Below are 22,326 nucleotides of genomic sequence, written 5' to 3' on the forward strand. Positions count from 1 at the left end.
CATGCTAAAAATAAAAAGTCTGCTTGGCTTAATTTTTCCCAATTTTATTGATTTTCATAAGCAGGCACAGAAGAGTGTAAAAAGATAAATAACCTCTGGTTTTTACACATTCCCACATGTTGTCAACTTCCCTGTCTCTCCCAGAGATCCTTTCAGTTCTAGACAGCAGGACAGGGATCTGGCCTGTTGATCTGGTTCCAGCTCACACCTGGGGGAGGATTTGGCTGTGGTCACTGAAGCTGCTTGGCTGGAAGTTCAACACCCTCAGCTTTCCCATCTGAAACTGCCAGGAGAGGTACAAGGGAGCAGGTGGGTATCCTGGTGACACTGAGGGAGGCTGTATGCATAAGGACAAGAGGGAAGCACTAAAAAAGCAAAACAGGTGATTCATGGGGAGAATTTGGTTCTTTGAACAGATACTGGGCCTATCCAAGTACATCTGGAAGTCCAAATAGTTTTTTTCCAAGTGTGTTCCATTTGTGTAAAACCACATCTGAATGGCCCTGCCACTCAATAGCAAATGTTTTGTTGGGCAAGTAAATATTCCAGAGTACAACTTTCCACTGAAAATTGACAACAAAAGAAAACATTTTAATTCTCTCATCCAACTGTCTGGGTTTTTTTTTCACCCATAACTGCAGTTACAGATCCATCACACAAAATCTCTCATGCCAGCCTCTGTAATGTCCATGCACTCTGAAGTCAATTTTACACTTTATCAGATATAACTTTGATGCCACAGAGTTCTTCATCATCGTATAATACCTTTTACCTTATTGCTACTCCAGAAAGACTGACAAGACTTAGCAGTATATCAATAGAGAAGGGACAAAGCCCTATTGAGCTGCTTGAAAAATCACTTTTTTCTTTTTTTCATTTAAAAAGATATTTAGCTCCCTTCAAATCATCATCAACCTATGAAAAAAGCACAAAAGAAAACAAAACCTCAACCCCACAACCAAACATAAGATGGTGATACAGAAACAAAAGACTGAAATTAAAAACATTATTTATGGGGAAAAATACTGGCCACTGTTCTCCTATCTATCCCCAGATCAATTCTGGGAATAGACAAAGCTGAGAGAGTGCTATGACTTAAGGGAGTGTGAGGTTTGGTGAAGAATGGCTGGGCTGTCAAGGAGGGCAGCTGATTGCTGCATGAAGGCAGCAGCAGGAAAGCTCTGCAGTCAGAATATTTGACAGAAGCACCTGCCAGGTGGATCCCAGCGCTGCTGAAGGACAGTGCAGAGGCTGACCAAGGCACTAGAGCCATGACTGCAGCTGAAAGGGTGGTTTGCTGGCCTGGAGACTGGCTCCTGTTCCTCTTGAAAGAAGGGCTTAACATGTTAATGGAATGTTCAGGTCTGAGACTCTGTCCAGACAGCTGAAATAATGCGTACATGTCAAATCAGTACGGACTGTCGCTGTCTGAGACCAACGGTATGTGGGGTATGCAGGTCAGGGTTTCAGTATGAAAAACTACAAAAAGCATTTCTGTGAAAGTTAGAAAAGAATACTGAAAATTCCAGTGTCTTCTGAAGACAACCATGATATATTTAAATTTAGGTTCAGTTACTAAAGTGAGAAAGCATTTTGTTCCACCTCTAAAGCAAATCTTATGTACCAGACCAGAGGCATTTTGGGGTCTCTATGGTACCAAAAAGATATAGCTCTGTTTAAGACAGGTTCAAAAATCCTGAGAGGTGTTGACAGTTTATTACACTTTCTTGTGATGGGGATCAATCCATTTGGAACAGCAATAAAAACAATTCTATGGGAGCTCTTCCTTTCAGTTCTTGTCATTATCCAGTACTTGTTCCAGCTTCAGAAATTAGATTACTTCAGGGCTTTTAGTGTCAGCACTGCACACAAGGACAGCTACCATGTTCCCACCTCCCACAGTTGCTATTGGCTTGTTTAATTTTACCTTAAACTTCTGCCACTGTGATCAAATCCTTCACTACTTGAGCTCACCAGTTCGCACAGAGTTAATGAACCAAAAAAAAAAAAAAAAAAAAAAAAAAAAAAAAATATATATATATATATATATACACACCTGGCAGGAAAAGTAATCCCTTAGAAAGCAAAGTGACATATATGCCCATGTTTTCTCTGCTGCACACTGGACAAATTAAGTTTACAGAAACAATTACCAAAATATTTCAAAACCACTCCAATTCACCATATCACAGATTCCTTTGTGCCCCTTCTCTATTTATGCTTCTGGTCCAGAAGTCATTTTTTCTGTCTTTATTTTTGAAAAATGGGGGGCAAAATAAAGTTCTGTTTAGTAGCACTGTAACATTTTTGGTTTGTCTCCAGCCAAGTTCATTCATTCTGGAATAAACACGTGTTCCACGCGAGGGACGTTCTTCTGCTGATGCGACACAACGCACAAGTAGACGAGGAAGAGGAGGCACAGTAGTGCCGTGGCTGTGAGGAAGACGAGGAGCCCAGCAAAGAGAGAAGGTTTTAGAGGTAGCTGGATCAGCTTCCCTTCTGCTGGAATCATGTTGGTGAGGCTTAACATGTAACCGAGTGACCACCCTATGCTGCTGTTACCAACCTGAAATGAAGACAGAAGATTCCTATTCCCATGGAATTTTTCACTCAAAGACTCCAAGAGCTCAACTGCTGTTAATGGCAACTGTCCTTTAAATTAGCAAGGAGAAATCTTTGGTGGAATATGCAAAGAAGATATAGAACCATTTTAAATTACCCTTTTTCTGTAGTTCCAGAGGATGGTAATAAAATTGTTCACTGGGCTAAAAAAGCAAGACACAGGTATTGGAGGGGTACAGAGATGTGTGGTGTATATGCAGGCAGCCAGTTATGCAATTTTAAACAAACAAATAGAAAACCCCATGACTACTATGCCAATTCCTAAAATTAGCCCCTCACCTTAGCCAAATCCCATGATGTCATTTGAGTTCAAGCAAACAAAAAAACCCCACAAGGAGTCTCACCAACATGGACAAAGAGGAACTGAGGATAAAGTCCCCAAAACAGGAACTCTATTTATCGTCTTTTGTTCCATGTTTGGTTTTGTGCCTGCAAATGAACCAAAACTAGGCTCTTCCGTTTTAAAAATAAACATAAATTAAAAACTACTTCAAAATGGATGAAATAACGGCCAAGGGAGTATGTTTGTATTTGCTCCATGGTCCTCCTGCTTTGCTGTCTTTCCCCACTTCTAGTTTTAGCAACAGAGCTTACCAGTTTTCCACTGTCCTTTTCATTAAGTCATTGTCCTGCCACTTGATAAACAAAGGATCAAAAGGTAAAGTGTCCTCTATCTTCCTCTCATCATGAGGTTTAAAACTTATAATTTTTGCAAATCATGTAGCTCTGGATCTCACCCAGATCTTAGCATTAGGCCAAGGTTCTTTTTATTGGTTGTGTTCACTAATTAAAAGGAAATATATACTCCTAGCATAGACAAAAAACCCACCCTCCAGTCATAGTAAGATTGTGCTGTTATCTCTAGGGTAGCTTAGCTGATCAGCCAACATTAGATCTTACTGTTTTAGTAGGGGCAGATCTAATAAAGAGAATGTAGTTTTGCCTTTTGGAGTTTCATAATTACCCTAGTGTAAAATCTAGGCAACAAAGGTATTAATTTTAAATAAGCCTTTTGGGGTTTTGTTTTTCTCAGTATTTTTATAGTCTTGGCTAAATAGAAAGAAAAAAAAAAAAACAAAACAAGAAAATGTTGTTTTTTCTGGCTGCTCCTATCTGCTGGGGACAATACAATATATATTTAAATATCAAGACAAATCCACACCCACCCCCTGCCCAGTGGAGATTAAGATCTCAAAGTACTCTCTGCTGTTTTCCTGGTGGAACAGCTCAACTTTGGACATTCCTCCAGACCTGCTAATGACTGTCCACCAGAGGTCAAAATAAGGCAAGAAAATGCTACTTGATTCCTTAGTGCACGAGGAATAGATATGACTGTTCAGAAAACATTGCTTTTGATTACTCATTCACAGCTTGCCAGCATCTAAGGGGATTTAAGCATACAACATGAAGATCTACAGCCTATTCTTTTGTTGGCTTTGCAAGCAAGTGCTGAAGCATTTCCAAACTATATGGACATTAGGAGACAGTCTGGCATAGGATTTTAGAGTAAGGCTTTGTGCAGCAGCAGAGAGGAAAATAAAGGCGTTTATGACACAGATACTGTAACTCCTCTCTCTCTGTCAACTGAAAGGCAGTACCCCATCAAAATACATTCTTATTCCAGAGAGCCAGATTATGGCACAGATGGATGAGCTGGGTGAGGATGAAAACTGTCCTTGTTGCTTCATCACCACTCACTGACTCCAAGCCTCTTTGCCAGTTCCTCCGGGGCTCTGCCAGGAGACTGCAAAGCACAGTTCTGCTCTCCAGCTCAGCAGGGTTGGCTCAAACTGACCTTGACTGGTGAGGTGTTTTAGGCAGATCACTGCCTGGAGCAAAATACTGTGGAAATGTTTAAAACACAAGTGTTTGATCTTCACTTAAAGCTCTTTAAAAGAATCTATGTAGTATCTCCAAGTAACGCTGAGACCCCTGAAAACAGGCTGAGATTGCTCCTGAGGTTTGAAAAGTGCTTTGTCTTATGCCAAACATTTGACAGTCATTTACCAAGGCTGTTTACAACCATTCTGTTTTTGCAGGCTGCTGCATCCTCTGTCTCCTCCTCAAACTCATTGGATTAAAATGACAGTAATAGAAAATTATTATTCCTCACCTCCTTTTGAAAATGTATCTGTGGCCAAGTTTCTGCATTGAAGTTGTAACCATGTACAAGCAAGTAATAAATGAAATTGGCTGAGAAACAGTAGGATCTAGCATATATTTCTTCAAATTTAGGCAGCATAAACTGGAGCTGAAAGCAAAAGGGTTTTTTTTTAAAAAACATGTTAATATGGAAAAAGCAAATGCTTTGGGTTTTGTAACTAGAAAATATTTGGGTTCTAATTAGAAGCTAATAACATTTTTCAGAAATACCAAGTAAAGATGTAGACAACTAGATACAGAGATTCAGAAAGACTCTAAAAGTGACATAGTTTATGTAGTAAACAATGAAAATAAACATAAAACTGTACATTGAAGATTGAGGATGTTATGGTTTCTAAAATGTCCATGTCATCTCTACAGTGTGGTTAGAACTTGAAATGAAATTTTGAAACCTATTCCAAGTGTTAAGCATGACAGAAATACTACATGGTTTGAAGCACAGTGGAAAAACAAATGCTGGATTGATACACACCTTCTGAAAGGTTCTGAACACATAGCTGGTCCATATTATTTTTATATCCCTCTTTTAGAAGTTTAAAATGGAAAAGAAAAATCCCAACAACACCAAAAACAAACCAACCAACCAACCAACCAACCAACCAACCCACTTACCTGTGCCCAGCTCTGTGAACAGAAAAACCACATACTTGAATTGAAGTCATCTAGGGAAAATTGCCCAGATAAATTCAAAGCATGAATTGTATAGTAGAATCCAGAGAAAGCCTATAGAAAAAGAGTGGATGACAGGTTATTTTCAGAACTACAGAAATCAAGAGCAAGGAAGCTCAGAAAGAAGGACACTATTTGCACACCTACCACAAAATTCCCTTTAACTTTTGGCTGATGTATTCCATTAAATGGACAGTCCTCTCTGTCTCTGCAAGCAGTGAGGTTAAACAATAAAGAAACCATCTCCTGGCACAGACCTGGGTCTCCTGTTCCATGGAAATTCACAAGCTGGTTTGGGTAGTAATTTGCTGGTCTCAGAGACTGTGTACAAAGGCTGCCAAAGAAGTCCTTCATGGTTAATGCTGTGTTATAGTTTTGAGGGTAACAGGGATTATCCACATTGGCACTGGTCTTTGATTTCTGGGGGGGAAAAGAATCAAACAAAAACAAACAAGAAAACCCAAACAATAAATACTAGTCAAAAGCAAGAAAGACCTAATTTGGCATGAGCTACAGGAATCTTTTTGAACTGCAGATACATGTATTTTTCTTCACTGACATGACTGGTCAGCACAACACTGCTGATCAGTATAATTCATAGAAACTCTTTTCTCCAGAAGTTGTTTGCAAGATCAGCAAAATATTTACAAGGCCTTTTGGTCAAATGGCACAGAACTCTTGCTAATTTCTAACAAATATGAAGTTCTTTGTATGAAACCTAAGTGTGTTTGGCCACAACAAAGCACAGCTGAGCTCTTACCAGGGTCTCCAGACTCCAGCAAAGGGAAGAGAACACAAGCCTAAGATGCTGCCCAGACAATCACTGAACACTTGCAAGAGCAATATAGCAAAGGGTCTTAAACAGACCTGGAGCAGCAATGCTAAAAGCCTTTTCTCAGCTTCATCTCTCCCATAGCACTGGTAGCTGTGAGTGTAGACATTGTAGTTGTAACCATACAACTTCACTTGCAAGGTGCTGTTGAGATGCTCCTCGGGGTCCTTGGGGATAAATGAAATTTGAGTGGAAGCTCCTCCAAGGTCCAGTGCACCCATGGTCTCTTTTCTGTAAGGATGGACCCATGTCCTCCAAAGGTTTCTCTACATGCAAAATTAAAAACAAGGCAAATTAGAAATATCATCTGCTTGTTCTCCCCACAAGCTTTTCTGCTCTTTACTTCTTGAAACTTCCCCCCCTTCTTTGTCCTACACTCTTTCAAAAAAAAATAACTATGAGGAAAAGGTGCAGATGTTTTTATGTAAGAGGGATGTACTTTCAGAGAGTGAAATGATCTTGAAAGATGGGAGAACTAATGCAGCATAGTGTTCCACTCAATACAACAGCACAATGACCAAAGCACAGGACTAGCCAGAGCAGTGTCTGTCCTAGAATGTAGGGAACTGAAGTTCAGATAACCAGGAGAACTTGAACAAATCTGGATGGAAATGGTATCAAGATTTGCTTATTTCAAGGCAAGAAGAAATATTAAAGGAATAGAATACTAAGAGATCACAGAGAGACAGAGAGTGAAAAGAGACTGAAAATAGAGAGAAAAATGTAAAATAGTCAGATGAAAGCTCCATCAAATTCAGAAGAACAAGGACCCTTAATCTGCACATTTCCTCCACTGAAACTGCAGTCTGATCCATTCAGATGGCATTTTTCCCTACTACCCAAAATATTCCCCAAATTCTGTATTTGATCTACATAGTCACAGTGCCAAATATAGATTTTCCATTATTATCTATTTCAATATTTACCCAATAAGCATGATGAGATGAATGCATACACAAGAAGGGAAACAATGGAATTTATGGGCTAGCAAATACACTCACCATAAAATTCTACAGTGAAAAATTCCCATAAAGAACCCCTCACTGAATTTGACTCTCAGCCTGTTGTCACAAGAAAGGTCAGAATTTCTCTCTTCTACTAGTGATATTCCACATATATTTCTTCACAGAACTCTCTAGACTAAAATGGTTTCACAGCATCTAGCAGTCCATTTTTATGAACTTGCCATATGGAATTTCATATTTGGATGATTAAAATTCATGTGGTAGACGACTGACACTGCCTTGAACTTCATCATGTCATTTTTGTGGCATGAAATGCACACAACAAGAAAAATTCCTACAGAATGTGTGATTCCAAAACTTGTTTTCTTAACGTTGCAAGTCACCAGCACATTCACCATGAGCTATCACAGCACCAACAAGTAATTCCTTCTTATTTAATGGCCATGATCTGATAGGAACCATTCAGTCAGGACAGCTAGCAGTACCCAGAAGTACTGGTTTCAATTAAATGAAATTAATTTCATTTCTGGTAAGACAATCTGGCAGAAGTGCTGTCAATGCTGAGGGCAGCACCCTCCTGCCACAAATGCAGATGAGTGATTGCAGATCATCTTGGTACAGCTTTTACTCTGAATGAAATCACACTGAATACCTGCACCTAAAAAGGGATCTTCCAACACATCTGACTCCCTCTCTGCTCTGAGGCTCCTGCCTGGTCTTATGCCAAGTTCAAGAACAGCATGAGTGTGTTTATATTGGTATCACTTGGTCTGCACAGGACAGTGTGTTGCAGTCTACTGCTGGTAGCCTGCAGCATGTCAGCAGTCTTGGAAGGAGCTGTGTATGAATGATTTCTGGCTCAGCTGAGGCATATTTGACCACCTTCAGTGCTTCAAACAGTCTTGTCTGCTTATGACAAGTAAGCCAACACTGCCAAACAATTTGGAGACTCCTAAGCCAAGCAGGTCCTTCACCAGCAGGGACAGCAATAAGCAGAAGAAAAGATCTTCAGTTGGCACCACTGTCAAGACAATCAACACCTGTCACACTAAACATACCAATGCATCTAAGAGTAATCTCACCTTTTGGGTTTAGGTAAGACGCTCAATGTCGTTTAGAGGAGAGCTTTTTTTGTGGATCCATGATTTTACCTTTGCCATATCCCATTCCCATAACAACATATTCTTTATGATTTATGTTTGCCCTATGACTGCCACAAAAGGACCCTGTTAGAGACTTAGGGAAAAACAGAAGTTGCAACTATGACATTTTAACAGGCATGTCCTCTCAAACTTCTCATTTATAAGAGAGAAACATTTATTCTCATTTATAAGAGAGAAACAGTGAAAAGAAAAGCATGCAGTTTTTTCCACACACCTCTAAGAAATTGCCCATTAAATAGTTGGCCGTTATCCATCCATACACCCCTTCCTCTGGCCCAGTTATGATCTGCGCACCCCTAAATTCAAAAGGTTGTGCTCTGAAGTAGCTTTGAATGCTTGCAAGGACTTCATTGGCTGCCGATTCATTTTGCAACCTAAGCAATTCACAAAACATGAGACACTGAGCATCTGGAAAGGCAATTTCATGTTTATTGTTCACTGACTAGCAATTCAAGAAAACTCCTACAATCACATAATAAATGAAATAGACATTATGTTCCTAAAGGGGAAGCTTAGGAGAGGGAACAGCCAGTATCCAGCATTGTTTCAGCAAGCAACTCCCTCAGTATGTACCAACTCCACTCTTTATCATGCAAGTTCATGGGTGGGTTTTTTTCTCTTCATATATTCTTTATTCTTTGTGAACTGAGTGTTTATATGACAGCTTCTCGTTAAAACAGTCCTGGAATCTCTCTTCCAGCTCTGTTTAGCCACAGAACAAATATAATAAAGCCAGTTTGTGCCAGGGCTAAAGCTACAGACAGACCCCAAAAGCCATATCACTTCAGATCACATCCATACTCAGAATGCAGTGCCTAGCTTCCATCTGCCTTTGCTGCCCATGGATGTGCACAAACATTATCTGTTTACATAACACTGTATTTTATGACAGATGTGAAAGAGAAAATTAAACTCTTGCCTTCTCCAAAATAAAGCAAGTTTCTTTTCAATACAGCATAACAGAGTGGTTTTATGCAGACACGCTTTCCCTCTCAGGAAAGTTTATTAAATTAAATTGGCTGGGCTCCATTTCCTTTTGAGATGGCCAATTTCCAGTGGGTAAAAATGCATCCAGTACATTTTTCATGTTCTGTTTTCACAGACTGCTCTGCCAGTATGCATACAGAGTAGTTCAAGTTTCTGCCATACCTCAGCAGTCTCATGCCAGCTGTAGCCCCCAGATAAACAGAAGTGTTTTTATGCAGATGAACTGGTATTCTCTCCTTCACTTTATTCAGACAGTCATCAAGAGGCTTGGCAAGAGCTCCAGGGCTACTCCCATAGCTGGATATACCAGGGCCTAAAAGAGAACAAGGAGATAGATTTCATCCTGCTTTGCCAACTACAAATTAGCCCAATTAGTTAACGGGTGTTAAGAGAAAGACATTTCCCCCTTGCACCCCCCACCATAACTGCAAACAAGGGTAGGATGGCTGAAAATTAGGAGTGCTTATGGAATGAACAATGTGGTGCCTGTGCATTTCAAGATGCACAGAAATGGCTCTTGAATTCATAGAGGTACAAGTCTGCTGTGGTGCATGAACTAGTGAACAGCTTTCCAAATTTCCAAAGCCTTCAAAGAGCAGGAATGAGAGCCACATCATGCTGCACAAGGCATAGCTATTTGAACTATTAACATCAAAGTCCTGCCTTGCTCAACACTCCAAGGACCATCAGGATCTTGACTTGTTCAGGCTCAAATTGGGTGTAAATAAAACATTCCTTACTGAAATTCCCTAGCTGAGGAAGTTGCATGGAGAACAAGTGCCAGAACTCCATCTGCCTCTGTAACAGCCATGTCTTGCACAACCTGGTCCCAAGCTAAGCAAAAGGTGGCTCTTAGCCACCTTTCTTAATTCTTAATTTAATTTCTTAGTTGAAAAGAGAAACCATTTATGTTCAGTCACATTGCATTGACAGAAACAGAAGAAAAAAAATATGTAAGCCTTTACAGATTCCACACTCCAAAGCTCCTGTTTTGACTGTGTGAATTTCAACATAAACACTACCATGTCACCATTAGATGTTCACAGCCCTGGTTTTGAAATAAGACTTTCTGAAAGTCTTATGTCTGGCACAAACAGACCTGAAACTGGAAGGAAAGCTACTCCCAGAGGAAAACAGAGCAGCAACATCCTCAGCAGCTGCCACTGCCTCATGTTCCTTTGGTGGCTGCAAATTCCCATCTTCCAGTGTTCAGACAGAGCAGGTCACAAGGCAATGACCATGTTCTTCTGGACAACTGCCTGCTTTGCCAATGCTTAGAGCCTTATCAGGACAGATTAACTGCACTATAGAGTAAGGATTTTGATTTGGGGTTGGTTCCTATACACAAAGGCAGAGGTACTTAATAAAGGCAGAAATGAAGTCATAAAACCACCACAAAACTCACACAGCAGTTGATGACTTGACCTTCAAGTTCAGTAGGTGTGTGAAAATCTGCTTTTTATTATGCCCAGAGCTATCCCCCTGTTTAAGTGCTTAAGACTGTGGTTGGAGGGTCACTAAAGAAACACTGACAGAGGTGTTCACCACTGTCACCCACAGCTCAGCTGGGGACATCTCCCAGGAACCAGCCCTCTGTCTCCTCCAGTGCAGAGTTATCCAAGACTAGAAGACTGAGCCCCGGTGATTCTGTACGCTCAGGGATGTGGGAGTACTTGGCTGCTCATGGCTAAGGCCATGAACCTAGAGAGTTCACAGCAACTTGGACTCCTCTGTTTTGTAATTTATTTGTATTCCCCAAAGGTAAAACAAAATCTAAACCAATTCAAGAAAATTCACAAGGCACTGCTGTTTTGTTTTGGGTTTTTTGAGAAGAAGAATAATGCAGTTTCTCTGTGCATTTTTCCCAAACCAGAATTCCTAAAGGCAAACATTCCTAATGAGTCAAGACATGAGTTAGCAGAGTGTACCCCTCCCCTCAGCAGGGTGGCCACCATTCCAGCAGTTTGTAAGGACATTTCATCATTAGAGACATGACAGTGCATTACTCCTGTTCATGTTACACTTGCTTTCCTTTCCTTGCTCTAGAATTGCTGAGAATGTCCACACACATATTTAACAATGAAGATAAAAATGCTGGTGCTGTTAAGAAACCATTGCCTTCCACTCCCTATTACTCATGGGCCTCTGTGGCTACATCTCCAGCATCTATTTCCAGACACAAAGAGGGATGTAAGACTTTGCAAGATCATGACTGAGACAGAAGGAAAATACTGAAAATACTTTCTTTGAACACTGCAGAATCAAAGAACAGAAAACCTGATTTCCCTCCCCTCCCTGGCCATCTGTCTTCACAAAATGTGTGGCATTTCCATAACTTTGAAAGCTGGGTCAGATGTCACTGAAGTTGACTAAGAGTTTCTATGAAGGAATCCACAACCACCTAACCATACTGGAGTGTGATCAGAAGTCAGCCTAGTCCGTCTGTCTGTCTGTGAGGAATCAATTCAAAACCTCAGAAAAAAGACAGGGCAGGTAGCCAGTGGTACCTGTGGGACATCTTTAGCTGTGCACAGACACAGGTCTTCCTGAGACAGAGGCCACAGCTACATATTTAATAAAACAATGACATCCTGTCAGAAATAGTTCTGCCAATTTAGCTATTTTACTCAGTATTACTCAAATTACTACTAGTTCTGTAATGTGGAGAAGCTTAATTAAAATAACACCTAACAAGAGCTAGATTCCCATTCTTCTAAAACTCCTTTTATTCCAAGCTATTTTTAAATATATATAATACTTTTATTCTGAAAGAAACGCAAGGACTGAGCATTTATGGGTCCTGACTGTCTTTAGATTGAATCCTGTCTGCACCAATCATGCACTGCCATGAGTAAATCAAATTTTGCCACAATTTCCTTTCTCTGGTGCAATGATTAGAGCAGCTTATTGTATCAGTGGAAAAGAACTAATGCTGACAGATACAGACATAGTCTTGATGGGAAGGGAAGGGAATGGAAGGGAAATAAACAGTACAAGCAAGGCTAAAAACAAGTAAGGAACTTTCCTTTGAGCTCACCTTTCACATTGCACTTGAAGGTTTGGCTCACTACTCCCGTGTTGTTTTCTTTTTCTGCTGGCCACTCATAGACGTAGACTGTAGTCCGAGAGGATCCAGCATCAAGGACTATTCCATACTGGGGATTAAGAAAGAATACATTAGATGAAGAAACAAACAATGACAGCTTAAATGCCCATGTGCAGCTGCACTGCACCAGCAGACATTTAGAAAATGCATGCACAGTGTATTATTTACAAGAGAGATTAATTTGAGTGTCAGGCGCTTAGGCATGAATCCAACAGCCAAGCACAGAATGAACCTGGCTGCAAACCAAGGAACATGATACATATCTTCAATAATTAATTCAGTGGGGATGGAGAATGCTCATCTCCTTTCAGCATCAGGTTCAAAACCCACACTGACATATAGATAACACTGTGTTAAGGCCTGATTTTGGAGCAGGTTCATTTCCCTTTATCCCAGTCCATTCCCTGAACACAGAAGGGTTTGATATCTAAGCACAGGTTTTAGATTCAAGGATGCACAAGGGATCCATAAAGCTATGAGCAAAGAGGTAAAGTATCTGAGAGCTGACAGTAAGAATGATGTAACAAGTCTGGTTCTTTCCTAATTGCCCCATAAACCTCTCCCTTGGAGTGGTTTACTCCACCTGAGAGTTCACCTCTGAGAACAGGCTGTGCCAGAGTATGAGACAACACAGAGGGAAAGAGAATCAATGTTACCCCATGAGTATTTATAAAATAAACGAGAGATATTTAAATTACTTGCCCCACGTCCCCTGGACTCTGGGATTAAAGCACAGCTTTCTCCATCCCGCCCCACAGCTCACCAGACCAGTCTTTCCCTTTTTCCCATATTTTATGGCAGGAGAAAACTGAAGTAACTGGAAAGGCAATCTCATAAAGGGAAGCAAAATGCAATTTTGGTATCCTCTTTATGATCCCTGCAAGTGTTTAGCTCTTCCAAAGTTACCCAACTGGTAGGAGTCATACAGTATAGGGTTCATTTTTCTGTCAGCTTTTTTCTTTTGGAGCAGACAGATGCCTAGGAGCCTGACAGTACTGAAAAATGAGAGCCTCCATCTGTCTGCAAAGCAGTAAGAGCCCCTGTAGCAGGCTGATAAATTCCATCCCACTGCCTCCCTGGGGGACCAAAAAGTCCAACTGGGAAGGATCACTGCTTCAGGTGGCAAACCATTTGGCTTCCACACCTGATTATTCCCAGCTTCTACTGTAATCCTAAAAACTCCTGGCCCCCAAAGAATACCAGCAATACCAGTCTAGTCTGTTTCCACAGAGGACTGTTAGATAATGAAAATTTCATTTATAGTCATGGAGACCATATTTACCCTGATCCACTAAAAGATTAAAAGCCTCCACAGATACTACCAAACTACACAGATACTCCTCCACAGATACTATCAAACTACATCATTAGGTTCTGTTTCAGTAACTACTTTAGCAAAAATAATTTGAGTTTATTTCCTCTCCTTGGAAGATGTGAGCACCCTGGAGGTACATAACACAGTAATGGTCAATCTGCTTAAGGACTACTAATTAAATCTAGTCTCAGTCAGCTTAAAGTACCAAACATAAGCTTTTAACTTGGCTACTTTTAGAGCTAACTATGCCCAAGGAGAGCTGGAAGATAATGGAAGCATTTTTACCTCAGTTAAGTGGGGGCTTTTTGAGCTACTTCCTCCTTCCCCTGCATTTCCCAGGCTCCTTCTGGAAGTAAGAGATTTCCATCCCAAAGAGTAGTGGTGTACTTATCTGAATCAATGTGTGACTGACAATTTTTTTTAATTTTCTTTCTCCCTTTCCTCCTCTATGTTTCTTACACATCCTTAAAAGAGATGCTGATTTTTGAAAAGGTCTCTTGGGCCCATTTCAAGGTGACCTGTGAAGCTCCTCAGGACTTGTGTGAGTTCCCTGTGTGCAAACCGGCCCATGCAGCCTCAAAAAGTAGTGACCAGTGACAACTGCACCACATGTTAGGACAAAGATTTATCATTAATTAAAAAAACAGAAATGACACAGGACACTGCATCTTAGGAAGGTGAGAGAATTCTACAAGCCTTGTCTTAGCAGGCTGCCAAAGACAAACTGGTTGGATTAAAATTTTCTGGGAACGTTAGATTTCTGTCCAAGTTGCAGGCTGGATCACCTTTGTCTGCCCTTTAAGGGCAAGCAAGGCCTTCCTGCTTTGAAATGCACTGTGAGAGCGTTGGCAAACCCTTATCCCAGGCTAGCAGCTATTAAAGAGCAGAACTACTTTTTCTCCATTTTTTCCTTTCTCCTTCAACTGTCTTCCTGAGTATTTCCATCATCTCAAAGGCCTGGTGATTCCATGATATCCAAGAACTGCACCATCTACTCAATGGACCGGATTAGTCAGACAAGACAGGGAGACAACATTAACCCAGAAAAGTTTTAGAGTTCTGTTTTCTAGTCCAGAAGAAAAAAGAAAGAAGAAAGGGTAGAAACAAAGTGACATGAAGGAAAATATTTATTATGGGAATATGGCTTTGTAGGTACATCCTGAGGAGTAGTAATCCCAACAGGTAAGCAAGCACAAGCCCCAGGATCAATCACCTTTTCAGCCTATCATTCCAATAGGAAGACACAGAGATGCACAAACCCTTAAAGCAGGCACAGTTATGATGGATCACCTGCCTTCCAATCACTTTGGAAACTGCCAAACAATTTGGAGAGAAGCTGACAAGCTAAACCAGTTGCAGGGAAGATGGAGGTCACAAAAGTGGATCTCTGCTAGATGTATGATTCAATTCAGCTGCACGGGTTTGAACAATTTTTAATCAAATACAACAGCCACAAACAATGCAAAACACTTCCTAGGAGCCAAAAGAGACATGAAAAATTTAGGTATTGAAAATTGAATTGTAGCACCTGCCTATAGCATAAAGGAATACAATAATGAAGTGGGTTTTTTTTCTCTAGGGCTCACAAAACAGCAATAGACAAACAGATTTGATTTTTTTTTTTTGACTGGCATAAAGGCTTACTTCATTCAGCACTATCATCATTTACAATTGCAGACTTCTCCACTGAGGACATTTGTGTTTTTTTCATCACTCTTCTCACTTCATGGTGTGTATCAGTGAGTCATGAGTCCTTTCAGTGCCCCAGCCTCATGCAATGGGCAGGCCCTTCCTTCACTAATCACTGACTCAGTCTTCAGATAATCCAGCCATCAAGGATCCAAAACATTCAATTTTGCAACAACAGTTTAAAACACCAGTGACACAGCATATAATTTATCTCTTGTGCCACAATGGATGCTCTCAACATACATCTTGGGAAAGAGCTTTTATGCCACAGGTAACACAAACAGTAGTAACAGAAGAACAAGGCCGTTTACAAAAAATAAATCCGCTTTCATCATGTTGTTGCCATAATTAATTTTAATCAACCATTAAGGTCAGGACACTAAGTCAAGTCATTTCCAGGCTCCATGTCAGCCAGGTATGGCTTACCAAGGCCTCCTTACTGGCTTACCAAGGTCCTCCTTCTACCTGTGAATTTCTTGTGAATGTAAATTACTCACTGAGGACAACTCAGTGTCTCAGGAATCAAACTCAGGGTCCTCCATATCACCTGCATTAGCAGGCTTACAGCCCAAACTCAAATCCAAAGCCAAGGCACACCCAGTAGAGGAAACAGCAGCCCTCCTACAGAAGCTGCTGTGAAGCTGCTGTGATTCAGCAAAGCTCCCCACTTAAACCAGCTCCAGAGAGTCCAGGTGGTTCCAATGCTTCCTCAAAGAGGAAGGTAAACAGTTTTATCATTTTGGATGTGAAACTGAATTAATGACAAACACAAAAGATGTGTAGGCTGTCTTTTAGATAATGGCTTCAGCCTTGCCCTGGCTTCAGCTGGGATACATGTCCATCCAGTCCTGCCTTGCATGAAAATTGGGATGTGAGGCTGCTGCAAGCAGCCATTTGGGGCTCAACAGAGCACATGCTTGAGGCACTGTGGCCCCAGGCACAAGGCCAGCACACTCCCCCTGCCACATCACACAAACACATAGAAGGGGTATCAGAATTACAGTTTTATCCCGTTGTCTGACTCACACACCACCAAATGATTCAGACAAAGCCAAAGGTGTTTATAATCCCATGAAGTGCAACGAGGCATTAACCTGTCGTTATCAGTGTGTGAACTATCCAGTTAAATACTCATGCAGATGGAAAGGCAGAAGGGACTTCAAAGAAAAATCTGACAAGAGAATCGTGGGAAAAAACAGCACCCTACATATCCTTAGAAGGATATTTTCTACAGCTTTTCCTCGGTTGTTTACATCTCTCATTGAAGAACCTGCACACATGTTCCACAGCAGAAGGCAAAGCCTGAGCTTCAGTTTGTGTTTTGCAGTTTGCTCTGCCCCCTTAAGGAAGTTAGTTTGCTCCCGTTAGCATCCAGCAAGTCCCAACACGTGGTAAAGGATCAAGTGCATACTTGGAGCCCAAATGCTTTTGATACACAGGAGCAATTTGCAAAGATGTCAGCACAAACTTCCCAGCTGTGCTTGGGGCCAGAATTTAAACTCTGGGTATTTCCCACTTCAAAACTATTTTTAAATTACTTCCAATTTCTGACAAAACTGGGAAAAAAAAAAAAAAAAAAAAAAAAAAAAAAAAAGGAGTGAGATATTCTCCCCTTTTGGCCTTTCAGTCCTGAAGAAGACATTGTGTGATAGCCACCACAGAGAAGGAATCAAGAAATACTTTTCCTGCTTTGCTACTGACCCTTGACCAATTCTCTTTTTCTCTCAGCTTCAGTTTTCCCATCATTATATGATTAAACATTAATTTATGGCTATAAGCTCATTTGAATCACCCCATAAAATGAGTTTAGAAAGGCACATTATTAAATATCAGTTCAAAACATTGTTCTCCTTCCTGAGGTTGCCTAAAACTTACCTTAAGCCCTGGGGAGAGGATCTGCTGCTGATTTATCTGAATCACTGCAATGGCAATAACAAGGACTACGCTTAGAAGAAGGAACACTTGGGCAACAACACTCGGGGTTCTGGTGAGCATCCTGAAACGACAAAGTGGGAAGCACTTAGGGAACTTGAAAGGATTTGGCGATTCTGTCTTAAAGCCTGAAGTCCTGAATCAGATGAAACTCATAAATCTAATTTCATCAACTGGATCACCTAGTGGAAATTCCATCTCCTCCTCAAGAACGGCCTGGTGTTTTGCAACCACTATTTATTGTCTGGAAGGGCCGTGTCTGTACTGTCATGCTACCAATGCCAGATTTCACCTGGTGGTGCCTGTGTGGAGGTGCCTGCTCCCCAGCTCCCACGCCCCAGGAAGGGCAGGCTGTGGGCACACAGGTCAGGGCTAGTGCTTGCCCAACACTCCCCTGGGCTCCTGCAACACAGCCACAGTCACGGCCAGGCACACACCTGGGCCAGGCTGCTCCACTGAGTGCAGCTGCACGCTTCTGCCAGACATGCAAAGTCGGTGTCCACAAGAGGTGCAGGCTTCTTCAGCAAGAAAGAAATAAAAAATAAATTTAAAAGGAGGTTTAAAGAACATTAAAGTAGGCGTCTTTCTACTAACAGTTGATGAAATGTGTGTGTGTGTGTGCATATTCCTATTATTATCACTCTGCACTGCAAATAACATATTAAATATACACTCTAACTCAGACATTTTGCAATGAAAAGTTACTAAATCTAAGTAAGTCTAACACAGTTATGTTGGACAAACCCCAAGGTGGCATGGAACATGCTAACTAACAATAAGGCTATTTATATGTTCATATCCTCTAGAAAAGTTTCCTAGATTTCAAATGTGATTTAGGTTTCCTGGAACTTCCGCTCATCCTTTTCCATGTCCCTGACCAGACACGTCTTAACCCCAAGAGATCATCCAGTACTTCTGAATACTCACAATCCATATATCAAAATCCTTATGCTCCCTAGGGGTTGAGGAGGAGAGAGGCAACTGCAGGGACACGGCAAGATTATAAGTGTCAGAGGAGCACAACAAGGAGAACTTGCCTGCCTTTGTTATTCCAGAAACCATTGATTTTGGCACAGAAAAATCAAGCCTGGTGTGATTTATCCTGAGTCACATCTCCTACTTCTTCCATACTGACTGTTGAACATACCAGTGCCTGCTCAGGACTGTCCTGCTATTTCAGCAATCACCAGTGCCAACCTGAGCTGAGGACAGGAGCTTAAAGGTGCTCTCCAGTCCATGGCCAAAGCACTCTGGGTCAGCCCCATTGTACCTGCAACACATGGTCCTGTCCCTAGCTCCAACCAGAGCCCTAGGGATGAGGGAGAAGGCAGAATGAATGCTTCTCACACAGCTTCCCTTTTCTAACCCCATGGGCTCTCCAGCCTGGATACCCATGGTCCAACATCTGTGTTCATATTCAAAAGAGAAGAAAGAAATTTGTTTTGTTCTGGGATTAGCTTCACACTGAGCTTTGCCTATGGCTACTCCTTTCCTTCTTTTTCTTGCTCTTTCTGTTGTGAAAACTATCTCAGATTGGCTTTTGGAAAATCTTTTGACATATCTTACTTCCAAAGCATCATTTTTGACATTCATTAACTCCCTTTTCTAAATCCATATGGGCTCCTTGTTTACTGCCTATCTACTCTTCCAATACTTTCTTTCTTAGCTTGGTAATAGCTTTATTATCTTAATCATCAGTCAGTTTAAAGAGAAAATTACCAGCCACATTGATGATCTATTTACTTCTCTCCATTGCTTCACCATCCTGAGGCATTGAAACATCAGGTACACAGTGCAGAAATGATAAAATGAAATCTTTATTTTACCATTACAAAATATGTTAACACCTATACTGTAACCTGCAGGACATACTAATAAGAAGTATTTTAATGTCAGGACATACTAATTAGAAGTATTTATTTCCTTTTTGAAAGGAGAGAATGGATTCTTAACTACACATTTATGAATAACCATCTGGATAAAATACTTTAAGGAGACAAAAAGTCATTAGCTTTCATTTGTACATGGATATCTCTATATAATATTATAAAGTGACTGAAAGAGAACTATCTGCTCACAACCCAATATATATCAGTCACTCCTGGATCAAAGTACTGATGTTCAGTGGAAAAAACCAAGTCATCATCAAAGAAAAAACGTGCAGGGCAAATGACTCTTTGGAAAACCAAAGCATTACTAAAAAACAAAGCAATAATGACTATTTGACTCCTAACACTTAAGTCTTGAATGATTAAATATTTTCTGCTCCCATTTCTGGGAGAAAAAGGGAAATCTTGGTTTGTTGAATTTCCCATGTGCTTCCCTGCTACTGAGATTTCTCTTAATCGGAGGTGATTTTTCTCTTTTCAAAACTCTTTTTTGAGAGGGAGCATGTAAGGTAAGGGCAGATCACTGGAGACATTCCTCATACAATCATGTTCCATCAGCAATCAGGGCAATTTCATCAGAGGTAATCTGCAAATCCTGATTTACACAATAGCCTCTGTATCATCATCTGTGACCCCTTGAAGTCATCACCCAGCTGGGACCTTTGCTGCCTTGCCACATAACTGGATCAGAAGCACAGGGCTGAGTTTACCTGTGGCTACACTCAGATCTAAGCCTCACACACCAGGCAATACAATCACATTTGCCCATTCAGTGAAATCTGTAGAGCTATGACAGAGGAGTTCACTCACTCCACAGATTAGAGTAAGGCAAGGAACTCTTGCTATCATTGTGCACTTGTTGGCAAAAAGACAAATAAAAGGTGTTAACTGAGTATCAAAGCCCAGTTGCCTTCCATTATTAAAACAACATCATCCTGAAGCAAGAAACAGCATAAATACATATTTTCCACACCCAGTTAATTATGCTAGGCCACACGTGAGCACACTGGAAGGATCACTTTCTTCACCTTACCTGCAAGCATAAAGCATTCCTGCCTGCAAAGGAAAACACACTCGACTTCTTTATGCCACCAACATTTTAACTAAGTTAAATTCACACCAGTAAAAATTACTGCACTGAAATTCCTTTTCCCAAGTAACTTGAAACACCAAACCCACATCTTTTAGGCACTGACCTGTTTGTTCATAGGGTGGGTAAGCGTGTGCCTTTCTTAACGCTGTAACCTGAGAAATGCAAACACGTTACCATTTATTTCAGACGAGGCCGACAGGTGAATGCTTCAAGTGCTGTGGGGGGAAAAAACCAACAACAACAACAAATAAACAACAACAACAAAACCAATAAAAACTGAAACAAACAAAAAAAACCCCACAAAACAAATCCCATAGCACTAAAACCCCAACATCCACAGCACTTTAAACCGCATGGTGAAAACCTGCGAGGAGGTTTCACACGCCTCCCTTCGGAGGAGAAATTAAGTAAAAACAAGCACATGGACACAAAATCGCGGCTGAAGCTTTCCCTCATCTCACTGCCATCCCGGATGAGAAAGCTTCACACGATGAGCGTGATTTGCGAGAAAACACCAAACTATCCCCCCAAAATAACCTCGGAGAGGCAGAGCGACACCCCCGCCGTGTTGCCGGGGTGGCCGCCGCCCTTTTCCTCACCTAATCCCCGCCTCAGTCCGGGGATCCCGGCCCCACCACACGCCAAGGTACCTCCACAAGCCGGGCTTGCCCGCCCGCTCCCGGGATGCGGAGCGCCGGGAGCCAGCGGCGCCCTCGGAGCGCCTCTCCCGGGGGGATTTGTGGAGAGGCACCGCGCTGGTGCCCGCCCCGTGCTCCTGTATTTCCAAAGAGATGGAAAACAAACAAACGAAAAAGCAATTTGCAGGTTAAAAAGAAAGAAATAAAATGAAATGAAATCCGGATAGACTGAGTGAAGCGGAGGGAGGAGCTCTGCGGCGAGAGGAGGCAGCCGGGGCGTCCCCGCAGCGGGAGATGCGGCGGGGCTGAGCCCGGAGGGGACGCATCGGGGCTGGGAGGGCACCGAGATGCCGCCGCAGAACCCCCGTGGCACGGCCGTGCCTCCCGCCCTTCCTTGCCCTCCCCTCCTCCGGGGCTCCCCGGAAACGCCGCTCGGGATTTGGCCGCAGCTGCTGCGGCAGGGTGTTGCTGGCCGCCCCTAAATCACATTCCTCAGTTCCCTCCCAAAGCGAGGGCAGAAAGGGGTTTGTCTGGAGGTGGGTGAAAGAATCCCCGCGTCTTCTAAAAGGAACAGGTGCTTTCTCAGGAAGGCATTTCTCAGAACCCAGAAATCAGCAGTCCCTTCACTCTTAGGGCTACCTTTCCATCCAGGTTTTAGCGTACAGGCACCACTTATTTTGTAGTTTTACTGGGGTTCTTGCCAAACCTAGGCTGCTCAGTGGGCTTAGCACATTCCCAGAAGCAGCGCCACAGATCTTGCCCTGTCCAATCTGCGTGACCAACTACAGCCAAGGATCATCCTACAGCCTGCAGGGTGGGTTTGCCAGGGACACGAGCTCTGGAATCACAGCGAGACACTCCAGCTGCTCTGCCACCATTTGCTCATTGTTCTAGGATTCAGAGTCACATAATGTAAAAACCCAAATGCACCTCTGTTTCTTTTTCTCACAAAGATCTTGAAGAATTACAGCATCTTGATTTTTGGATAAAGGAGAACAAGAAACCAGCTGCAGCCTTGTAAACCATCTGTAAGCATCTTTTCATAATCTACTCATTTTGGGAGGGGAGGCAATTTTCTCTTTTTGATGACAACACATTATTAAAGCTGATTTAATGATGATCTTGGGAGATCAGTTCAGTTATTTCTAGCACATGAAGACAAAGCCTTTCATCCCTCCTGATTGCCTGACTGTTGCATGTAATTTATTTCTTTTGTATTATTTCCATTCATGTGGCATATTTTTCTTATCCCATCCAAATGTA

At 41.7% G+C, this 22,326-nt stretch overlaps 1 protein-coding gene across 10 annotated transcripts; it reads right to left on the reverse strand.

Moving 5' to 3' along the window:
- Positions 1–28: 28 nt before the first annotated feature.
- Positions 29–21,590, reverse strand: ENTPD3 (ectonucleoside triphosphate diphosphohydrolase 3). 10 transcript variants are annotated; one of them, XM_077177394.1, is made up of 12 exons: positions 21,025–21,590; positions 20,529–20,577; positions 17,881–17,961; positions 17,387–17,507; positions 12,439–12,556; positions 9,564–9,714; positions 8,629–8,788; positions 6,322–6,552; positions 5,602–5,874; positions 5,398–5,508; positions 4,736–4,873; positions 29–2,566 (listed from the first exon to the last, which is right to left on the reverse strand). In XM_077177394.1, the coding sequence occupies exons 4-12, from the start codon at positions 17,504–17,506 to the stop codon at positions 2,333–2,335; spliced, it is 1,536 nt and encodes a 511-aa protein (XP_077033509.1). In that variant the 5' UTR covers position 17,507; positions 17,881–17,961; positions 20,529–20,577; positions 21,025–21,590; the 3' UTR covers positions 29–2,332. The 10 variants fall into 10 exon arrangements, with proteins under 10 accessions (XP_077033509.1, XP_077033462.1, XP_077033523.1 ...); XM_077177347.1 differs by having other exon boundaries at positions 20,529–20,640; XM_077177408.1 differs by lacking the exon at positions 21,025–21,590 and adding an exon at positions 20,847–20,949 and having other exon boundaries at positions 20,529–20,640.
- Positions 21,591–22,326: the final 736 nt, after the last annotated feature.

This window comes from Agelaius phoeniceus, chromosome 1, assembly GCF_051311805.1.
Source record: "Agelaius phoeniceus isolate bAgePho1 chromosome 1, bAgePho1.hap1, whole genome shotgun sequence".
Classification (NCBI taxonomy): Eukaryota; Metazoa; Chordata; class Aves; order Passeriformes; family Icteridae; genus Agelaius; species Agelaius phoeniceus.